This window comes from Bufo bufo, chromosome 5 (genome assembly GCF_905171765.1).
Source record: "Bufo bufo chromosome 5, aBufBuf1.1, whole genome shotgun sequence".
NCBI classification, from domain to species: Eukaryota; Metazoa; Chordata; class Amphibia; order Anura; family Bufonidae; genus Bufo; species Bufo bufo.
The window spans coordinates 143,486,701-143,508,203 of record NC_053393.1 but is presented as its reverse complement, the minus strand read 5'-3'; the positions used below and the strand labels follow the sequence as shown (position 1 = coordinate 143,508,203).

General features: G+C 40.9%; 1 protein-coding gene across 2 annotated transcripts in view; it reads left to right on the top strand.

Moving 5' to 3' along the window:
* The window catches only part of ASXL3 (ASXL transcriptional regulator 3), a 164,266-nt gene extending 145,798 nt beyond the window's left edge, over positions 1-18,468 (top strand). For both annotated transcript variants that reach the window (XM_040432534.1, XM_040432533.1), the window contains one exon: positions 11,780-18,468. In XM_040432534.1, the coding sequence (XP_040288468.1) occupies positions 11,780-15,331 (3,552 nt within the window). In that variant the 3' untranslated portion in view covers positions 15,332-18,468. The remainder of the gene's footprint in view (positions 1-11,779) is intronic.
* The last annotated feature ends 3,035 nt before the right edge of the window (positions 18,469-21,503 follow it).

Sequence of the window (21,503 nt, the reverse complement as noted above, 5' to 3'; positions counted from 1 at the left end):
TCTCTATAAAATTGTCATGTGATCTCTGTTAGGTGAACATCATAAAAAATAAAAAAAAACTATGCTAGAACAACCATTTATTTGGGACATCTCGTCTGCCAAAAAGAATGATATCGATTGATCAAAAATTCATATGTACCTGAAATGGTGGCAATCAAAACATCACCTCATCCTGCAAAAAGTGAGCCCCCGCACAAGACCATTGCTAAAAAAAATAAACCGCTCAGAAAATGGAGACACGAAGTATTTTTCAAAAAATGCTTTTATTGTGCAAAAGTGGTAAAGTGGCAAAATAAAGTTAACTTGTAATTTTTCCTCCACAGTACACAGTATAAAAACAAAATCCAAAAAGTAATGGATGAATTGCTGATTTTCCTTTTATCCTGCTTCCCAAAAAGCAAAATAAAATGTAACTAGAAAGTCATTTATACCCCAAAATAGAACCAATGATAACGGAAACACATCCCACAAACAATAAGCCTTCACACAGCTATGTCAAGAGAAAAATAAGACACATGGTTGTCAGAAAATACCTGTACTTCTACCCCAGAGGCTGTGCAAAAGCAATATGGCACCCATAAACCAATCCATCAAAATCTGTGCTGAAAAAGCCAAAAGGTAGTCTTTCCTTTTTGAACCCTGCAGCGTAAACAAGCAGCAGTTAATGTACACATTTATGGCATTTCCGTACTCGGTAGAACCTTCCTAAGTATTTAACCCCTTAGTGACCACCCATACGTGTTTTTACTGACGTAAACAAAGGGGGTTTTAGCTAAACGGCTGGCTTTAATCAATCATTACATGTACTTAAAATGGTGTATTAAAAACTATAACTTGTCCTGCAAAAAATAAGACCTCCTACAAGTACATTTATGAAAAAACAAAAAAGTTCTAGCTCCTGGAATGCAATTTTTTCAAAATGTGCTTGGTCACTAAAGGGGCACAATGTGTCTGAGTTGGTACACTCTGTATTTTACACAAGCTAGCAAATTATACAGCTGCAAAATTTCCTCCAACCTGTGCAATACACTAAACAATCGAGGATATGGAATAACTTAAAACGTAACCCCCCCCTGCCCCCCCCCCTCCCTCTATTGTATCATTTTTATTGGTGGCACAGTGTGCACCCCCCCTCCCTCCCTCTATTGTATTATCATTGGTGGCCAGTGTGCGGGTTCCCCTCTATTGTATTAATATCATTGGTGGCCAGTGTGCGGCCTCCCCTCTCACCCTCCCCCCCCCCGATCCCCCGACTTACCTGCTGCGCTGTCTGTGACCGGCCGGGAGCTCCTCCTACTGGTAAGTGACAGGTCTGTGCGGCGCATTGCTTAATGATCTGTCACTTACCAGTAGGAGGAGCTTCCGGCCGGTCACAGACAGCGCAGCAGGTAAGTATGATGCTTCTAATATTGCTAAGTAACCATGGCAACCAGGACGCTACTGCATGGTTACCGATCAGAGCCCCAGTTATTAAACTGGGACTCCGATCGGAACTCTCCGCTGCCACCAATGATCGGGGGGGGGGGGGGGGGGGGGGGAAGGCCGCACACTGGCCACCAATGATATTAATACAATAGAGGGGGGGCCGGGCCGCACACTGGCCACCAATGAAAATAATACAATAGAGGGAGGGAGGGGGGGCGGGGGGGTCGCACTGGCCACCAATGAAATAAAAACTGGGGAGGGAGGGGGGTCTGCTGCCTGGCAGCCCCTGATCTCTTATAGGGGCTATGATATGCACAATTAACCCCTTCAGGTGCAGCACCTGAGGGGTTAATTGTGCGGATCACAGCCCCCTGTAAGAGATCGGGTGCTGCCAGGCAGCAGGGGGCAGTCATGTACACAGTTCTCAGTATATTCTAACTAGAAGCGTCCCCATCACTATGGGAACGCCTCTGTGTTAGAATATACTGTCGTATTTGAGTTTTCGCGCTCTGAAAAAGCTTTCATACAGACGGATCTTCGGATCCGTCTGTATGAAAGTAACCTACGGCCACGGATCACGGACGCGGATGCCAATCTTGTGTGCATCCGTGTTCTTTCACGGACCCATTGACTTAAATGGGTCCGTGAACCGTTGTCCGTCAAAAAAATAGGACAGGTCATATTTTTTTGACGGACAGGAAACACGGATCACGGATGCGGCTGCAAAACTGTGCATTTTCCGATTTTTCCACGGACCCATTAAAAGTCAATGGGTCCGCGAAAAAAAACGGCACAACGGCCACGGATGCACACAACGGTCGTGTGCATGAGGCCTTACATGGAGAAGTGTCCCATAAACGTCTCACCAGTATTTCTGAGGTGGCACTGGGCACAACTTACCTACACTGGACACTGAAATGCCATATCTGTGGAAAAATTGCAATTTTCATTTTACAGCATCCCCTGCTCAATTTCTGCAAAATACTTGTGGGGTCAAAATGCTTATTCCACCCCTTGATAAATAATTTGAGGGATATAGTTTTCATAATGGGGTCACTTATTGATGGTTTCCACTGTATCGGCCCTGTGATGTAGCACCCAAAAACCATACCAGCAAAATGCATGCTCCAAAAGCCAAATAACGCTCCTTCCCTTCTTAGACCTGCCCTTTGGCCACACAGCAGTTATGTCATTTACATCCACATTTATGGCATTTTTTGCAACCACTTGGACCCGCCTGACCATTTAAAGGCTGTAGCGCGAGTATAAAAATTTTCCATTTTCATTTTTCCTAGTCTGCTGCGCATTAATTTCTGCAAAATACATGGGGTGTCAAAATGCTCACTCCACACACTCATCAATACCTTGATTGTTCTACTTTCCAAAATGGGGTCACTTCTTGGGGTTCCATATTTATTATACCCCTGATCCTCTATAGTTGTCAGTACAAGCCAGTGTAGATCACCACATTGGGCCTTAAAGGGGTTGTCCAAGTTATATTTATTGATGACCTATCCTCAGGATAGGTCATCAATATCAGATCGGCTGGGGTCCGACACCTGGCACCCACACTGATCAGCTGTTTGAAGAGAAGGTGCGCACCGTGCCAGCGCTGCCTCCCCTTCACTGTTTACCTTCTAGCCGTTGCATCTGCAGCGGTAAGCAGGTCTAATTACACCCAAGCCGTCCCATTCATTTCAGTGGTACGGATCGCTCCTATACAAGTGTATAGGAACGAGCCGTCCCATAGAAATAAATATAATATATATAACTTGGACAACCCCTTTAAAGTGCTCATGGTGCTCTTGTACAAAAGAACAAAAGAATAAGGCCATATATAGGGTATTTCTAAAACTAGGAAACGCTGCATAATAATAAGGGTGCTTACTTTTTTCACTGGCACCCGATGAGCACAACATAATGGGTACATCTGTGAAAAAATGTCAATTTTCACTTTACACTATCTGCTGTGTAGTAATTATAGCAAAACACCCTTGGGATCAAAATGCTCACCTCACACCCTAATAAATACCTTGAGGTAAGCTGCGTAAATCACAGTATTGGGCCTCAAGTGCACATGGTGCCCTTTTCACCCTTAGCCTGTTGTATGTCTAGGCAAAAGATTAGGGCCAAATTTAGGATGTTTAAAAAAAAACAGGAAGTACAGCATAATAAGAGGGGTCACTTTTTACACCGGCAAATGCTGGGCTCGACATGTTGAGCACTGAAATTGCATATCTCTGTAAAAATTGCAATTTTCATTTTGCACCATCTGCTGTGCATTAACTTTTGCAAAACACCTGTGGGGTATAAATGCTTAAAGGGAACCTGTCACCGGGATTTTGGGTATAAACCTGAGGACCTGGGTTGTTAGATGGCCGCTAGCACATCCGCAATACCCAGTCCCCATAGCTCTTATTGTGTAAAAAAACTATTTGATACATATGCAAATTAACCTGAGATGAGTCCTGTCCTAGCAACCCATGTCCTCAGCTCTATACACAAAATCCCGGTGACAGGTTCCCTTGAAGTTTGTTTTGCTGTTAACTTTGCTGTGTTACAAGAAAAATAGATTAACCCCTTCACGCATTTGGACGTTACTGTACGTCCAAATTGCAAGTGACTTTCTGCATTTGGACGTGCAGTGACGTCCAAACTGCTTACCGGGGCTGTGAGACTACAAAGTGTCACAGCCCCGGACTCTCCGCTCTCCCCGAGAGCCGGCAAGGGACCAATCAGAGTGGTCCCTTGCCGGCAAGCACTACGATTGGTTAGTCTCTGCAGACTAACCAATCAGAATGCAGCACTGTAAAAAATGCCGGTTTCAGGCTGTGATCTCCACTCTGGAGATCGCAGCCTGAAATAGCGTAAGACCCACTGTGTGCCGCGGTGCCCCTGATTATTTCTGTGTCCCCTGAAGTGCTCCCCCAGTACCTCAAGATGCTGCCATTTCCCCCCTTCCGCCTGCTCGGCTGTGATGGCAGCGGCTCAGGAACTTACAGCTAACACTCTGCTGCAACGGCCGAAATCGCTGCTGGCACCGATCTCGACAGTTTACCCCATAGATGCCGCGGTCCATCGGGCCGTCGCCGCTGCGATGGCACTAGCCTGATGGTTATCATCGCAACCAGACGCCTTACAAAGGTGTCCGGGCTGCCATGTGTCTAATCCTGTTCAGACTCTGAGGGTCTGATCAGCTTTAGTGTAAGTGTAGCACTGACTATACAGTGCATTGCAACATATGACTATTGCATTGCACTGTATAGTGATCTGGCCCACTGGATCTTCAAGATCCAAATGCGTCTTGATAAATAAATTAAAAGTGTAAAAAATAAAAATGTAAATGAAAATAAAATAAAAATTGTCTTTTATCATATCCGTTTATTTATGTAATTGAAAAAAAGAAATAAATACAAAACTACACATAATTGGTATCACTGCGTCCATAACGACATGATCTATCAAAGTATCATATTACTAATCCTGCGCGGTGAACACCGTAATAAATAATGTAGAAAAAAAATGACGAAATTGATGTTTTTGTCACCTCATGTCCACGAAAACAAAAAATAACAAGTGATCAAAAAGACATATGTACCCCATAATGATAGAAACTACAGCTCGTCTTGCAAAAAACAAGTCCCCACACAGCTACATTGGTGAAAAAATAAAAAAACATAGTAAAACATAAAAAACTATATACAGTGACGATCAAAATTAGAGAACACACAATTTCCGAAATGTCAAGGTCATAGTGTAGTCCTATGTGAATATATCCTAACATGAGTAAAATAGCAGTATTTTAAGATTATTATTTCATAAATTGTATTTATTCTAAAGCACAGAATAAAAATGTAAATGAGATAATTGAAAAAGAACACTGATCAAAATTAGAGAACACTTTCAGATACCTGCAAGTTATTGGTGTTAATCTGGCAACTGGTGCTAATTTCCTTAATGATCTGACAATCCCTATATAACTGGCAGCCTAACTTTCCAGTTTTCACTGACTTTGCCAAAATGGTGTGTTGTTCCAAAGTGACTGAAACCCTCCGGCAGCAGGTCGACCAGATGAAGGCCAAAGGGGTGACCCTATCAGCCATAGCAAGAGAAGATGGTCGTTACAAGTCTGTGATTTCTAGAATATTGCATCTTTACAACATCACAAACTCATTCAAGTCCCTAAAGAAGGCTGTTCGCCCTCGAAAGACAAATGCAAGAGAGGACAGGATAATGCAGAGAATCTCCATGGGTAATCATGTAATTTCAACACTGCTGCTGGAATTGCTCGCCAGTTCAGCACTTAACAGGGTAAGGATCTGTCTCGTCATTCAGTGTCTCGACGTTTAAGAGCATTTGGACTGAAAGCCTACTCTGCAGTGACCAAACCTCTCATTAGCAGAAAGCATCAAAAGGCTAGACTCACCTTTGCTGAGGAACATGTTGTGTGGACAGAGGAGAGGTGGTCCAGAGTTCATTTTAGTGATGAAAGCAAGTTTAATTTATTTGGGTCTGATGGGAAACATTATGTTCGTCGACAAACAGGGGAAAGACTGAACCCAAAGTGTGTAAAGAAGTCAGTGAAAAGCGGAGGAGGAAGTGTCATGGTTTGGGGAATGTTTTCTGCAGCAGGAGTTGGACCTCTCATACAGCTACATGGCAGAGTGAATGCAAGTGTGTATCAAAACCTTCTTCGACAACACATGGTTCCTTCCTTGCGTTCATCACTTAATCAGCCAGCAATTTTCATGCAGGACAATGCCCCCTGTCACACAGCAAAAGGGGTAAAGAAGTTCCTTGAAACTGAAAACATTGAAACAATGAAATGGCCAGCCCAAAGTCCTGATCTAAACCCAATAGAAAACCTCTGGAAAATCACAGTCACAGAAATGATGAAGACACTTGGAAGAAGAGTGGACCAAAATCACACCAGAGCAGTGTGAGAGACTAGTGATGTCCTGTAGCCACAGATGTGCTGAAGTCATTCAAAGTAAGGGCCTGTACACTTCCTACTGATTGGTGACTGTTGTAACCTTCAGAAAATTTAGTTAGAATCTTTCTCTGTGCTACAGTCATTGCTGTTCACTAATTATGATCATCAGGTTTTTTGAAAAATAAAGGTTTTATGTTGATATACTTTGGTAGTTTTGGAAAACACTGTTCTAATGGCATGGTGTACCCCTTATAAAAAATCCTTCAAATGATGATCAATGTAGATTGTTATTTCTGAAAAAATCAAGTGTTCATAAATTGTTCTCTAATTTTGATCGCCAGTGTAAATTTGGTATCGCCATAACCGTATCAACCCACAGAATAAAATAATCATACAATATTTACCACAAGAGGAACCCCATAAAAAGAAAAAGAAAAAACACTGACAGAATTGCCATTTTTGCCCACTTCACCTCCACAAAAAATGGTATAAAAAATGATTTAAACAAAAAATGTAAACAAAAAGGATACCAATAAAAACTACAGCCGTCCTGCAAAAAACAAGCCCTCACACAGCTACATTGGTGAAAAAATAAAAATGTTATGGGCCCTAAACTAATTTCAGCAAATTACATGTTAGACAAACCAGATGCCGCTCTTGGTGTTCCCGTAGTCTGGAAAAAATGCATAACAAATTGTGGGGTGCATTTTTTCCTGTTACCCCTTGTGAAAATGAAAAATTTGAGGCTAAAGCAACTTTATATTGGAAATAAAAGTTAATTTTTACAGCCATGTGTTTCAAAATTTTCACCCCTAGATTTATTCCTTGAGGAGTGTAGTTTCCAAAATAGGGTCACTTTTTGGGGTTTTCTTTCTAGGGGTACCTCAGGGTCTCTTCAATTTTGACATGGCACCTGAAAACAATACCAGCAAAATCTGCCCTCCGTTAACCATATGGTGCTCCTTTCCCTCCGCACCCTGCCATGCACCCATACTGCAGGTTACAACCACATATGCGGTGTTTCTGTAAACTGCAGAATTAGGGTAATAAATATTGAGGCTTCTTTGACTGTTAACCCTTGCTCTGTCACAGGAAAATTGGATTTAAAAATCTGAACAAAAAAATGAAATTTTTAAATTTCTCTTCCAATTTGCTTTAATTCATGTGGAACACCTAAATGAGTGTAGTTTCTAAAATTGAGTCATTTATGGGTGGTTTCTACTATGTGAGTCCCACAAAGTGACTTCAGACCTGAGCTGGTGCTTAAAAAAAGTGGTGTTTGGAAAAAAAAATGAATTTGCTTCTGAACTTCTAAGCATTCTAACTTCCTGAAAAAATAAAATGACATTTAAAAAATACCAACATAAAGTAGACATATTGGGAATGTAAAGCAATAACTATTTTGTGAAGTATCCGTCTTAAAAGCAGAGAAATTCTAATTTTGAAAATAGCTAATTATCCAAATTTTCTGCAAATTGTGGCTTTTTTTATGCATAAAGATAAAATGTATCAACTAAAATTCACCACTAACATAAAGTATGATGTGTCACGGAAAAACATTTTGAGAATGGCTTGGATAAGTAAAGGCATTCCAAAGTTATTACCACATAAACTGACATGTCAAATTTGAAAAATGGGTCTCTGGCATTTGGTCCAAACTGGCTGGTTGCTTGAAGGGGTTAAACTAGATCTGCAAAACAATGACATTTTCATTTTCACCCCCATTCCTATAGAAAACCTAGTTTCTAGATTTTTTTTTTTTTTAAATAATTTGAGGGGTGTCATTTCTAAAATGACATCATTGATGGATGGATTCTATTATGTAAGCCCCTCAAAGTTACCAGAATTGAATTGCTCCTTAAAAGTTGGTTCTGGAAATTTTCTTGAAAATTAGAAAAATTACTTCTAAACCTTTTAACATCCTAAGAAAATAAAATGACATTTACAAAATGATGCCAACATAAAATAGGCATATGGTGATTGTAATTATATTCTATGAGTCTCTCGTCTTAAAAGCAAAATCCAAATGTAGAAAATTGAGTTTTCTGTAAATTTTAGATTTTTTTTTTCTTACAAATAATGGTAAAATATATAAATTCAAATTTACCAGTAACGTGAAGTACAATGTGTCATGAAAAAAAAAATAAAAAATTTCAGAATCACTTGGATAGGTAACAGCATTCCAAAGTTATTACCACAAAGTGATACATGTCAGATTTGCAAAACTAGGCAGTGTCCTGAAGACGTTAAGGGCACTTAAGGCTGTGCTTCCCCATTAAGTGATCTCTGCTTTCTACATCTCTCATTTTGATGAAAAATGCAAATCAGACAATAAACGAGTGATTGCTCATTTATCAGGCCAGTTATCAGGAATGAGCATTCATACGAGCACTTGTTCCCAGTAATTGGCCCGCAAATCATGCAGTATAAGGACAGTTCCACATATATCTGGAGATCCGGTTCAGTTTCCCTCCGGTGTGAAGTAGGAAATGCCCGAGGGGAACTGAAGGTAGAACTGATCCCATAGTTTTCTATGGGATTGTTCATATTCATCTGGCACATCACTGATGATGCCTGATGTCAAACAGTGCCGGACTGAAAAACACTGCATGCAGCGTTTTCCTGCCCGGCATTATCGTTGTATAGATGCCCGATCTATGCACTGAAGTCACGTGCACATATATCGGTTGTGTCCAGCCTAGAGTAGCTGGCCGCACACAACTAGTACACTGCGTGCAGAATTATTAGGCAAATTAGTATTTTGACCACATCATCCTCTTTATGCATGTTGTCTTACTCCAAGCTGTATAGGCTCGAAAGCCTACTACCAATTAAGCATATTAGGTGATGTGCATCTCTGTAATGAGAAGGGGTGTGGTCTAATGACATTAACACCCTATATTAGGTGTGCATAATTATTAGGCAACTTCCTTTCCTTTGGCAAAATGGGTCAAAAGAAGGACTTGACAGGCTCAGAAAATTCAAAAATAGTGAGATATCTTGCAGAGGGATGCAGCACTCTTAAAATTGCAAAGCTTCTGAAGCGTGATCATCGAACAATCAAGCGTTTCATTCAAAATAGTCAACAGGGTCGCAAGAAGCGTGTGGAAAAACCAAGGCGCAAAATAACTGCCCATGAACTGAGAAAAGTCAAGCGTGCAGCTGCCAAGATGCCACTTGCCACCAGTTTTGCCATATTTCAGAGCTGCAACATCACTGGAGTGCCCAAAAGCACAAGGTGTGCAATACTCAGAGACATGGCCAAGGTAAGAAAGGCTGAAAGACGACCACCACTGAACAAGACACACAAGCTGAAACGTCAAGACTGGGCCAAGAAATATCTCAAGACTGATTTTTCTAAGGTTTTATGGGCTGATGAAATTAGAGTGAGTCTTAATGGGCCAGATGGATGGGCCCGTGGCTGGATTGGTAAAGGGCAGAGAGCTCCAGTCCGACTCAGACGCCAGCAAGCTGGGGGTGGAGTACTGATTTGGGCTGGTATCATCAAAGATGAGCTTGTGGGGCCTTTTCGGGTTGAGGATGGAGTCAAGCTCAACTCCCAGTCCTACTGCCAGTTTCTGGAAGACACCTTCTTCAAGCAGTGGTACAGGAAGAAGTCTGCCTCCTTCAAGAAAAACATGATTTTCATGCAGGACAATGCTCCATCACACGCGTCCAAGTACTCCACAGCGTGGCTGGCAAGAAAGGGTATAAAAGAAGAAAATCTAATGACATGGCCTCCTTGTTCACCTGATCTGAACCCCATTGAGAACCTGTGGTCCATCATCAAATGTGAGATTTACAAGGAGGGAAAACAGTACACCTCTCTGAACAGTGTCTGGGAGGCTGTGGTTGCTGCTGCACGCAATGTTGATGGTGAACAGATCAAAATACTGACAGAATCCATGGATGGCAGGCTTTTGAGTGTCCTTGCAAAGAAAGGTGGCTATATTCGTCACTGATTTGTTTTTGTTTTGTTTTTGAATGTCAGAAATGTATATTTGTGAATGTTGAGATGTTATATTGGTTTCACTGGTAAAAATAAATAATCAAAATATATTTGTTTTTTGTTAAGTTGCCTAATAATTATGCACAGTAATAGTCACCTGCACACACAGATATCCCCCTAAAATAGCTAAAACTAAAAACAAACTAAAAACTACTTCCAAAAATATTCAGCTTTGATATTAATGAGCTTTTTGGGTTCATTGAGAACATGGTTGTTGTTCAATAATAAAATTAATCCTCAAAAATACAACTTGCCTAATAATTCTGCACTCCCTGTATATATGAAGGGGACCTAATGAGTACATATATAAATCACTGCTCTGTGTCAATGTCATTATATTACAGTCACTACTATGAACTCGCTTTCTCTCATGACGAGAACTGCTGTGCCGAACCTACATATGTTTTCTGAGTGTAGAATAAGCTGTTGTTGGGACCTATCTGTTATCAAAGTTTTTTCCCTAGAGATCTGAATAGGGTTATCTTTGTGCAGCCCACCTGTGTTAGGGCAGTTACTCCATAATGGAAAGCACTGGTTGGGGTCATGGACAGATAGTTAGGTCCATGGCATTGTGTCATGCACCTTTCCTGGTATGACAATCCCCAATTAACCTTCTTTGTAGATCATTTGTTTATATGTAGACTAATTTGTAATTTTACTAATTAAAGATTGTGAAAATGGTAAGCCAATTATGTAAGGTATATGTATCCTGATAGCTATAATCAAGACAACTTCTATCAAGGCAATCAAAGACTTATACAAGTATATGCAGTAAACAACCTACAAAGAAAAAACGAGCCCAAAACAGTACCCCTAAAATATAATAAAGCTTTATTGTGTATACAAATAACATAAAAAAAAGTTTTTATTAAAAATCACCATGATGCAAGGACAGGTGGCAGAAAAAGCATCCTCCAGAGACTACATCATTTTCAAATTGGGGTGAATATGGAAAGGTGTGTATTATAATGTATGGCCTGGACTACACCCACTCGGATAGTACCCTGTAAACAACATACCTACAAATAGTGCTAGGATTAAATAGTAATAATTGTTTCCAGATCAGAGTATAAAAAACTAATAGCAATATTCAAACTCACCCATTTGCAATGGTGGGCGCGATCCCAACGCGTGTTTTGGCATACCTTCGCCTGGGGGTTATTTCTATACACAATAAAGCTTTATTATATTTTATGGGTTCTGTTTTGGGCTTGTTTCTTCTTTGTAGGTTGTTTGCAGTTTTTGAGCTGGTACCTTGGTTACCATAATAGATGCAGGTAGTGCTCAACCACAGTGTACTGTACACCCGTGATTTAGGTGTTATTAATGCATGGCCTGTTTGGTCTTTTAAGTATATGCAGTAGTTGCCTTTTTTATGTTTTAATAACACTTTATTATTATGTTCTTTCTAGATCCAGCTATCAAAGATTGGACCTCCATTCATCATCAAAAGCCAACCTGCTCCCAAGCTTGAATCTAAGATATCTTCTAGTACATCTGTTAGTAGCGGAAGGAACACTGGAGCTAGAACTCTTGCAGACATTAAGGCGAGAGCCCAACAAGCCAGAGCACAAAGAGAAGCTGCTGCTGCCGCAGCTGTAGCGGCGGCGGCCAGCATAGTTTCTGGGGGAGTTGGTAGTCCTTCAGAAAGCAGTAAGCCTCGAACGTTGGTCCATATCAAGGAGCAGACAAAAGCAAAAATGTTTGCTAAGCACCAAGCGAGAGTCAGCACACAACAGATTAGTAGAGATGGAAAAACAAAAGAGGGTCTTCCAGAAATAGAAGTGCCAACAACGTCTGATGCAAAACTGGAAGGTTCAACTGGTGTTATCATTATGAATCCAAACTGCAAATCTCCTAGCAGCAAGTCCACACTCCATCGCGACTTGACTTCCCCATCACAAAAATCCCTCAGCTCTTCAGTATCATCAGAAACTGACTCTGATGCATCAGTGCACAGCTCTATTGAAAATATTCACGTGCCACATTCCAGCGACAAAACTGTTACATCTACCTCCATTGAAGATTGCAGCGTGCCAATGCAATATAATAAAGCTATAAGTTCAGTGTCTGTCTGCTCCTCTGCTGATACCACCTTTAGGAATTCACTTGAAAAATCTGCTGTCCTGATGTCTGTTGAGAGTGAAAACCCTACGTCATCTGTCTGTAATTATAATATGCTAAACCCCAATAAGGAGACTGACATTCCTTTTATAGCTGTTGCACCAAAATGCACTGATGACCCTAGTAGTCATGCCTCTGTTGTAAACTCCACTGCATCTGACTCTGTTGATGACAAACGAATGCCAGTAACAACTAGTATTGTTAATCCTTACACCACTGTGCCAATCTCATCCATTGGGTGTAGTCTGCCAAATTCTCATCTTTCCAATTCATTGGTTAATTCACTAACTGCCTCCTATGGTCCAAACACCAGGCACCCTGATAAATTAGCTGCTCCCACATGTAGCGAAGATAATCCCGTAGACATGTGTCCTTCTGTCCAGAGAATATCAAACCACGAGGAAAGCGAAGGAGATTCTTCCAGAAGGTCTTCTGTTCCAGTGTACCCCAGCACCAGAAGATCATCAATAAGTACTGATCCTTCACTTGCAAAGATACATCTTGATAATGTAGATAAAAACTGTACCAGTAATTTAATAGGACTGCAGAATAAAACACTGCCTACTGCTTTAATACAGACAAATAGATCTATTCCATGTAAAGTGATTGTTGATCACTGTACAACGCCAAACTCCACTTTCCCTTTCAATAGCGAAAATGCAGAAAATGCTGATTGTCAGAATAGGTTTGGAAAATCTGAACCCTCTATTCAAAATATAACATGTCCTCAAGTATCTGTAATTAGTAGACAGGAAAACCTTCTCAATGAGAGTGTGGAGCACATGTCCAACTCAAACATTGTAAATCGGTTAAACAGAGACGACAGACACAAAAGTACACCTTGCGCTGGGCTTTTGGAAGCAACTTACTTGCAACAAGGAAAACGAAGTGACTCCGTTTCTTGCCAACAAAATTTTAATGAGCAGCTACATAGCACACCTTCATTCAAGTGTGGACCAGATAATGTTCCCAATTCTGAGTATATTTCTAATAACAGAATATGTTGGAGTGACAAAGAACAAATGAACACTGACAAAACCATTGTTAACCATTTGGGTGTGTCTAAACACACAGAGTATTTTGATGAAAATATTGTAGATAATATTAAACGTGAACCTGGGAGTTACCCACACATGTCAAAAATGAATGCCCGTAGCCCTGTGGCAAACTCCATTCCGATCAAGTCAGAACGAAACGAATCTGGTAAATGTTTTGGGATTGATTCCGAAGGATTTTCAGGCCAGAACGCTACACAACAAGGATGTGACTTAGATATAAGTTTGCCAACATCCAAACCATCACACAGTGTTGCCAGAGAAGAACCATTGTCATTGACTACGGACACTTTAAAAAGGGTTACAAATGCAGGCAATGCTAGCTGTCGACTCTCCTCTGTTGAAGCAAACAATCCCTTAGTTACACAGCTGCTTCAAGGCAACTTACCTTTAGAAAAAGTTCTGCCTCAACCCAGACTAGGTGCAAAGTTAGAAATTAGTCGACTCCCTTTGCAGGCTACCTCGGTGTATAAAATTGCATCAGAAAGAATGGTGTCTGAAAACACCTCACGCTCCCCTACCCCTGATGGCAAGATCTATCCACTGGGAAACCCTTTGCAAGTGAGAAAACGTGAAAACCATCCTAAGAAAAGGATGGCTAGGACTATGGGTGAACATGCCCAGATCAAGTGTGAGTCAGGAAAGCTTTCGATGGACACAGATACAAATTTGTCATCTTGCATGATGGGTTCTAATATGAACCCATTGGGTCAAGGGCAAAATTTTAAGCAAGAGTGGATGAACAAGCATATGGTTCAAGCCAGGGTTACACACAGTCCAGAAATTAAGCAGCAAAAGAGGCCACTGCCTTCCTGTAGCTTCCAACAAAATGTATTTAATGTTGATAAAAATGGCAGCTATCACCCAGAAGCTAGTACCTCACATAGGCAACACTACTACCAAATGCCCATGGCTCAGAGAGGTCAAGGTCCTGCAATCTATATGTCACCAGGCTCAGCAAAAGTCCAGCCGGCTAACAATGCTTATCCTTTCAATAGGCACCCAGAGCAGAAGGTTTTAGCTGAGACAAATGTTCCGAATCTTTCTCATCGAATGGGCAATGCGTACTCCCCAAATGTTCATATTAAAGAAGGCGATGACCTCAGCAATGCCCAACAGACTCTGCAACATAAATTTTTAGTGCATCCTTCCTTATCTAATTCAGAAGTCCCTTCTGATCAAAAACAGCCAGCAGTTACTATGGAAACCACTAAAAGACTTAGTTGGCCTCAGCCTACGAGCATCTGTAGCAATATAAAGACTGAGCCCATCTCTTTTGAGGACGGTTTAAACAACAGCTGTGAACTGACCATGAAACAAGCTTCCTACGAGCAGAGTGAAGTCAAAGAACAGTTAAAAACATTCGCCTTGAAAAATGCAGATTTTTCTTCCTATTTACTTTCCGAGCCACAAAAGCCTTTTACTCCGCTAGCTGCACAGAAAACACAAACACAGCAGCTGCCGCCGCAACAGCAGCAGCAGCAGCAACAATGTGGGAGTTATCCAGCAATTCACTTTGGTAGCACAAGCTTCAAAAGAGCAGCATCTGCTATAGAAAAATCCATTGGAATTTTAGGGAGTAATTCTAAGCCTGCCTCGGGACTCGGCCAGAACGCTCCAATCCCTGCACAGAAATATGCCGACAGCAGCAGTGCAGATGAACTGGAACTGAAGTGTTCTTGCAGGCTGAAAGCCATGATTGTGTGCAAAGGCTGTGGAGCCTTTTGTCATGATGACTGCATAGGCCCTTCAAAATTATGTGTAGCGTGTTTAGTTGTTCGATAGAGACGGAATCAAAGACGCAGTGTCCCTTTAAAGCCTACACATCTTCAGCAGGAACGTTTCGTCGTTTCATGTGCTTTTCTCATTTTCTTTCTTTTTATTTTATTTTTTTATAAAAAATATTACGTTGTCAGTGTTACATTTCATTCTACAACTCTGTAGATGAGACAGATTTCTGCTGAAGAAATAGATCTCAACATCTTGTCACCCTTTTAATTTATTTAGATTTGTTTTACTGAGGTGAAGCTTTTGCCCTGTTTTTCGATGCAAAGCACCTGACCTGTTTTTTAGTTTTTTTTTCTTCTGGAATTTGGAGATCATTCTGATTTGCATTAGCTCTTCTGTGATCATTGGATGGTTATCAACCTGATTGAAAGGGTCTGTGTGGTACTTGTTTAGCAAGTATTCCCCCCCCCCTTCCTTTCCCACGTAAGGCATCCTAGGGTAAGATTTAAATTAAGCCAGCTGTTGTCTACTTCACAGGGAGAGTTTGTTTAGTGCGGATGGGGGATTAGCAGTTGACACTACCAACAGTTGTCAAATAAATAGTGACTAATATTCGCCTGCATTGCAAATGTCATTTCAGTCACCTAGCAATGCTATTGCTACTATAGAAGTCATCAGTGAACAGAGTGAGGACAATAGTCTATTAGGTTGTATGGAGCTGACATATGTGATACGCAGGGCAGTGATCAGGAATGAACATTGTCCGCTCTGTAAAGTGTCATTTGTCGGCAGCAACCCCCAATGTATGATCGTTACTGCGATCATTCATATTCATACACGTTCATTGTTTCTCAGCAGCACATTTCTGTTTACACAGGACAAACGACTCTATGTGCCACATAAACAGCGAATCACTCAAAAATTGAACGTTTTGGTCATTTGCATAGGCTAGTTATTGCAAACTTGTGTTTGCATTGTCCTGATATTATGTCGATGTAGATGGGCCCTTACTAAATTGGCAAATTACTTATTGGTTATATATTAAACCCAAGAGGATGGTTTCTGAAGAAAGCAATGGTACCAAGTTCCATGTGAGTCAAGCAACTGTGCACCATCTTGTAGGGTGACAACTAGAGGTTTTTGTAATGTAATAATCTTTTCCCAGGGATACTAGTTTCCATTTCTTTTCGTTAATGTCACACTCCTGAAAACGGTTACCATATGCTGTATTCCTAGTATTCTAGGTGGCTTTCATATATAAACCTAAGAACTTGCAGGAACGTGCTACATTCTGAAAAACATTACGAGATGATATTTGGTTAATTTTATTTGTTAGGATATATCGTTATTTATGATTTCAGAAGTTATGTCTGCCTTTTACGTTTCTTAAATTTTATTAAGACTTCAGGGTGTTACTCCACAATAAGCATGGCTCAGTTTATATTGTGAGTGTGGTTTACTGAACATCTTAGACTTTACCTTTCCCCCTGACCAAACTGTAACCCTAAGTTGGGGAGGAGCCATGGATAATGTCTATAACTGGCATTGATGGCTAATTAGAGACAGTATCCATACCAATTAGGCACAGTTTCTATGGGGCCCTCCCCACTTAAGGGTTTCTTGTATGGAGAGTCAAAGTTTATTATGTATAGTTAAAGCACATGGTAGGTCAACTGATGCATGAACGAGGGCGCACACTAGGGCCTCATGCACACAACCGTATGTATTCTACATTCAGAATACCGGCTGTGAGCATCCCGCATTTTCTGCAGGCTCCGTTTTCAAAATGCCTATTCTTGTCTGCAAAACAGACAAAAATAGTCCACGTTCTAGCTTTTTGCAGGAAGGACACATGGACAGCATACGGTTCGCTGTCTGCATTTTATTGCATCCAGTCTGCAAAAGATGTGGATCAAATGCATAATTTTTTTTTTTATGTGCATGAGGCCTAAGTGGCACCAACTGCAGTTTCTCAGAATACAAAGTGGATACAATTTTGCACCATCCAGTTAAAAAAAAGGCATAAACGTTACATGGGAGTCCATTGTCAACATATGTTATCTGAGGCAACCATCACAGTCATCCATTAAAGTATACAGTATACCTTAGGTTGCATTCACACAACCGTATGTTTTTTTTTTTTAATCCACAAAACACGTATAAGGAAAAAATACAAATAACTATTCTTATCTGCAAAATGGATGTTCTATCTTTTTTGCGGAGCCATAGAATGGACATACGGATGCGGACAGCACGCGGAGTGCCACATTAAAATGAATGGGTCCGCATCCAATCAGGTGCAGACCAAAAATATGGTCGTGTTAAACATATACATTTTATTTAACATAAAAGTCTATGGTGACAGATGACCGCCCGATGGCATTCATTTGAATTGCTGTATTTGTTTTTTTTCCTTTCATCTCACGCCACACATCTCGGAATATATTGAGTTAAGTGAGGACACATCTGAAGTTTAGTTAAATTTCCCAATGATTGTCTGTTGGCCACGAGTGTTTCAGTTATGTTTCTGGATGTGATTCATTCTAGCATATATTAATACTTACATATGATTGACAATTTTTATAAAGATGCCAGATTGATAATAGGGTATGAAAGTATAAAAGAAAAATAAATAAAAATGTGTCATATGTCCATGTCTTAATGTGATACTTAAGGGCTTTGGATAACTTTGGGGCATCATTTTACTCTTTTTTGGCAAAAATTGTTTTATTAATCTTTATTAAAAATGCTCAGCCTACTGAGATATAAGGGTTAAAAATCAATCTATTTGCAAGCTGTCACTTTGTGTTTTTTTAGAATCCTGTCATCTAATGGCTCATTTGTAGCTCTGATCTCATTACCTCATAAACACCTATTTAAGCCATATTCTTATTAGTTTGATCAGGATTGAGCTTTAATGAGTGTTTATGAGGTCAGGAGATCAGACATAAGAGCTACACATGAGCTGTCAGATAACAGGATTCAAAGAAACAGACTATGACAGCTTGCAAACACACAGATTTTTTTTACGCCTTGTATTTTTAATAAAGATCAATAGAAAAAAATGATTTTAGCCCAAAATCAGTAAAATGCTATTTAAAATATGCTCCCAAAAGTGTCCACAGCCTTTAAAGAGAACTTGTCACTGCAAAATGCAGTGCAATCTGCAGGCAGCATGTTATAGAGAAGGAGGAGCTGAGCAGATTGATATATAGTTGTGGGAATATATTCAGTAAAACTTGAAATTTATTTATATTCATATCTCTGCTTTTTCTGACTTCATTGTTCACGGGGAATGTGTTATCAGTGATTAATATACAGTTTGTATATACAGATATGTACAGTCACTGATAACACCTTGTGAACAATGAAGTTCGAAAAGGCAGAGATATACCGTATTTTTCGCCGTATAAGACGCACTTTTTCCCCCCCAAAAGTGGGGGGAAAATAGCAGTGCGTCTTATACGGCGAATGCTGCCGATTTTGTCGGGTTTTCAATGATACACCCGCCGCGATGCCGTGCGGCGGGTGTATCAGCTGTGAGGGAGGCGGGACTGGGGGCCGGCATCTGCTTTTAAAATGACAGCGGGGCCCGTGCAGTGACTGTATTCTACTACACGGGCCCCGCTCACTGTATGATCCTATGTCTAATAGTTACCGTAATTGTATGTAATCAGGAGCGCTGTGTATTGCCGGTACTTACAACTAGAAGCGGTAGGTAGCAGAGAGGAGGGAGGAGGCAGGCCGGGAGGACGGAAGCTGGCAGCTTGAGTCATACGTCATGCGGCTGCGCCGCCCACTTTATGAATGAAGCAGGCGGCGTGGACGCATGACGTATGACTCACGCTGCCAGCGCCCGTCCTCCCGGCCTGCCTCCTCCCTCCTCCCTCCTCTCTGCTACCTACCGCTTCTAGTTGTAAGTACCGGCAATACACAGCGCTCCTGATTACATACAATTACAATTACGGTAACTATTAGACATAGGATCATACAGTGAGCGGGGCCCGTGTAGTAGAAATCAGTCACTGCACGGGCCCCGCTGTCATTATAAAAGCAGATGCCGGCCCCCAGCGTGTATTGAGGGTCATTCACTACAGGGACACTTATGGAGGGGATCTGTGGATGACACATAGCATAAGATGCTATATATGTGTCATCCACAGATCCCCCCCATAACTGTCATACACAGATCCTCATAACAGTGCCATCCAGAGATCCCCCATAAGTGTCACCCACAGATCCCCCATAAGTGTCACCCACAGATCCCCCATAAGTGTCACCCACAGATCCCCCATAAGTGTCACCCACAGATCCCCCATAAGTGTCACCCACAGATCCCCCATAAGTGTCACCCACAGATCCCCCATAACAGTGGGCCATCCACAGATCCCCCATAACAGTGCCATCCACAGACCACAATTAGTTCAAAACCCACCAAAAGCACACCTTTTGGTTCAAAATATTTTTTTTCTTATTTTCCTCCTCAAAAACCTAGGTGCGTCTTATAGGCCGGTGCGTCTTATAGGGCGAAAAATACGGTAAATGTATAAATTACAAGTTTTACTGAATATATTCCCACACTGCTCATAGTCTTCATTAAACAATCATGTCATTCATACGTCGTGTATACAGCTTCTATGCAGATCTTCATCTACAAGGTTACAGACTTCAACAAACCCTGTGTGTAGTTGTATCCTATAGGTTTTTCCATCTGTAGGTAAGCAAGACATGGAGGCAGAGTGAAGGGCATAACATATGTCTGCAGGATAAAACAGCACACAGTTGTTTGTAGCTTGTAACCATGGAGACCCACCATTTACATATGAGCTGTCCACAGGACAGTAAGATATTGAATTACTTTATGCTAAGACTATTTACGAAGTAAAGTAGCTTCATATTTTGGGTCAATAAATAGTTGAGGCATTTTTTTCAATAGTTGAGGCATCAATAGGATTACAATATTTAATGAAGCACTCACAATAATTTTTATTCTCTGGCCAATTATAAAGGTACATAATGTATATTGTAGTGAAAGTAATCTTATACCAGTAGCTGTAGTGTAAGGTATCCACTCCCTTCTGATCCTCAGCCAACTCACCCAGCATCTACTACATAGACAGGAAGTCAGTCCTTTCATTCATTCCTTTGAGATTGACATTGAACCTCTCACAGGAATACATAGTGAAACACATAAGACGCTGTATCAGTTGGAGATCGAAGTGTTGGTCATATGAGACAGCTGAGGACTAGAAGGGAGTAAAAAGATTACTTTCAATACAATTGTGGGAGTGATTTTTTTTTTCAAGGAACGCTCATGATCCACCATCTCAGGCCCTGCACTAGGAGTAATACGTTTTAATTGGAAATAAACTTATAACTCAGAAAACAATTAGGGAGAATGTCTGACATCTAATAATGCTTTTGTCATCTAAATGATGATGCGGTGTAATGCTATAGAAGAGATAGGGTTTTAAAGGTGTCCAGTTCTATGTAAATAAAATGTGTCTTCCATCCATTACAAATAACCCCCAAAATGATTAAAACAATGCTCACATGCTTCCATTCCACACCATCACCTGTCAAACCTTGTTTAAATTCCCAGTTTGGTGACTTACAGAACTTTTGAATGTGTTAGCCAATCACTGCATACATACATACAGCTGCGGAGATGGGTTTCCCAAGATTTAGAAATGTGCAGTCATTTACAAGGAGTATGATTAGTTGCTTAAAGGAGTTGTCCGGGCTCTAGTTATTGATAACCTATCCTTAGAAACCCGGTACTACTTACACAATGTCTTCTTGGTCCACGGTGTTATTTCTGATACTGACTGTCAGCTGAGAACAGCTGATCATGGGGGTGCTGGGTATCGGACAACACAACCCCACTATAAACTGGCCCATGCTACTGACAAATGAAGAAACTGTATGGATACAAACAATTCTAGTAACAATCCTCTCCATGCATCCCTGATGCAGCAAATGAGGGTGCAATGATCGGGAATGAGTGTTCCTATAAATGTTCATTGTGGAGCATTGTCTGCTCTGTCAGTCCATGTAAAAGAGCTACTAATAATGTAGTGTCTGTAACAGAGATGCTCCTGTAAATTAGTCTTGCGTGCAGTAACATGACCATATAGCCCTTTACTGCGCATGTGGGTATATCCCCTCTTCCTGGTTTAGGGGACCTCACAGATTACATGCCTTTAATTCCCACTGCTACTTGGCTCTA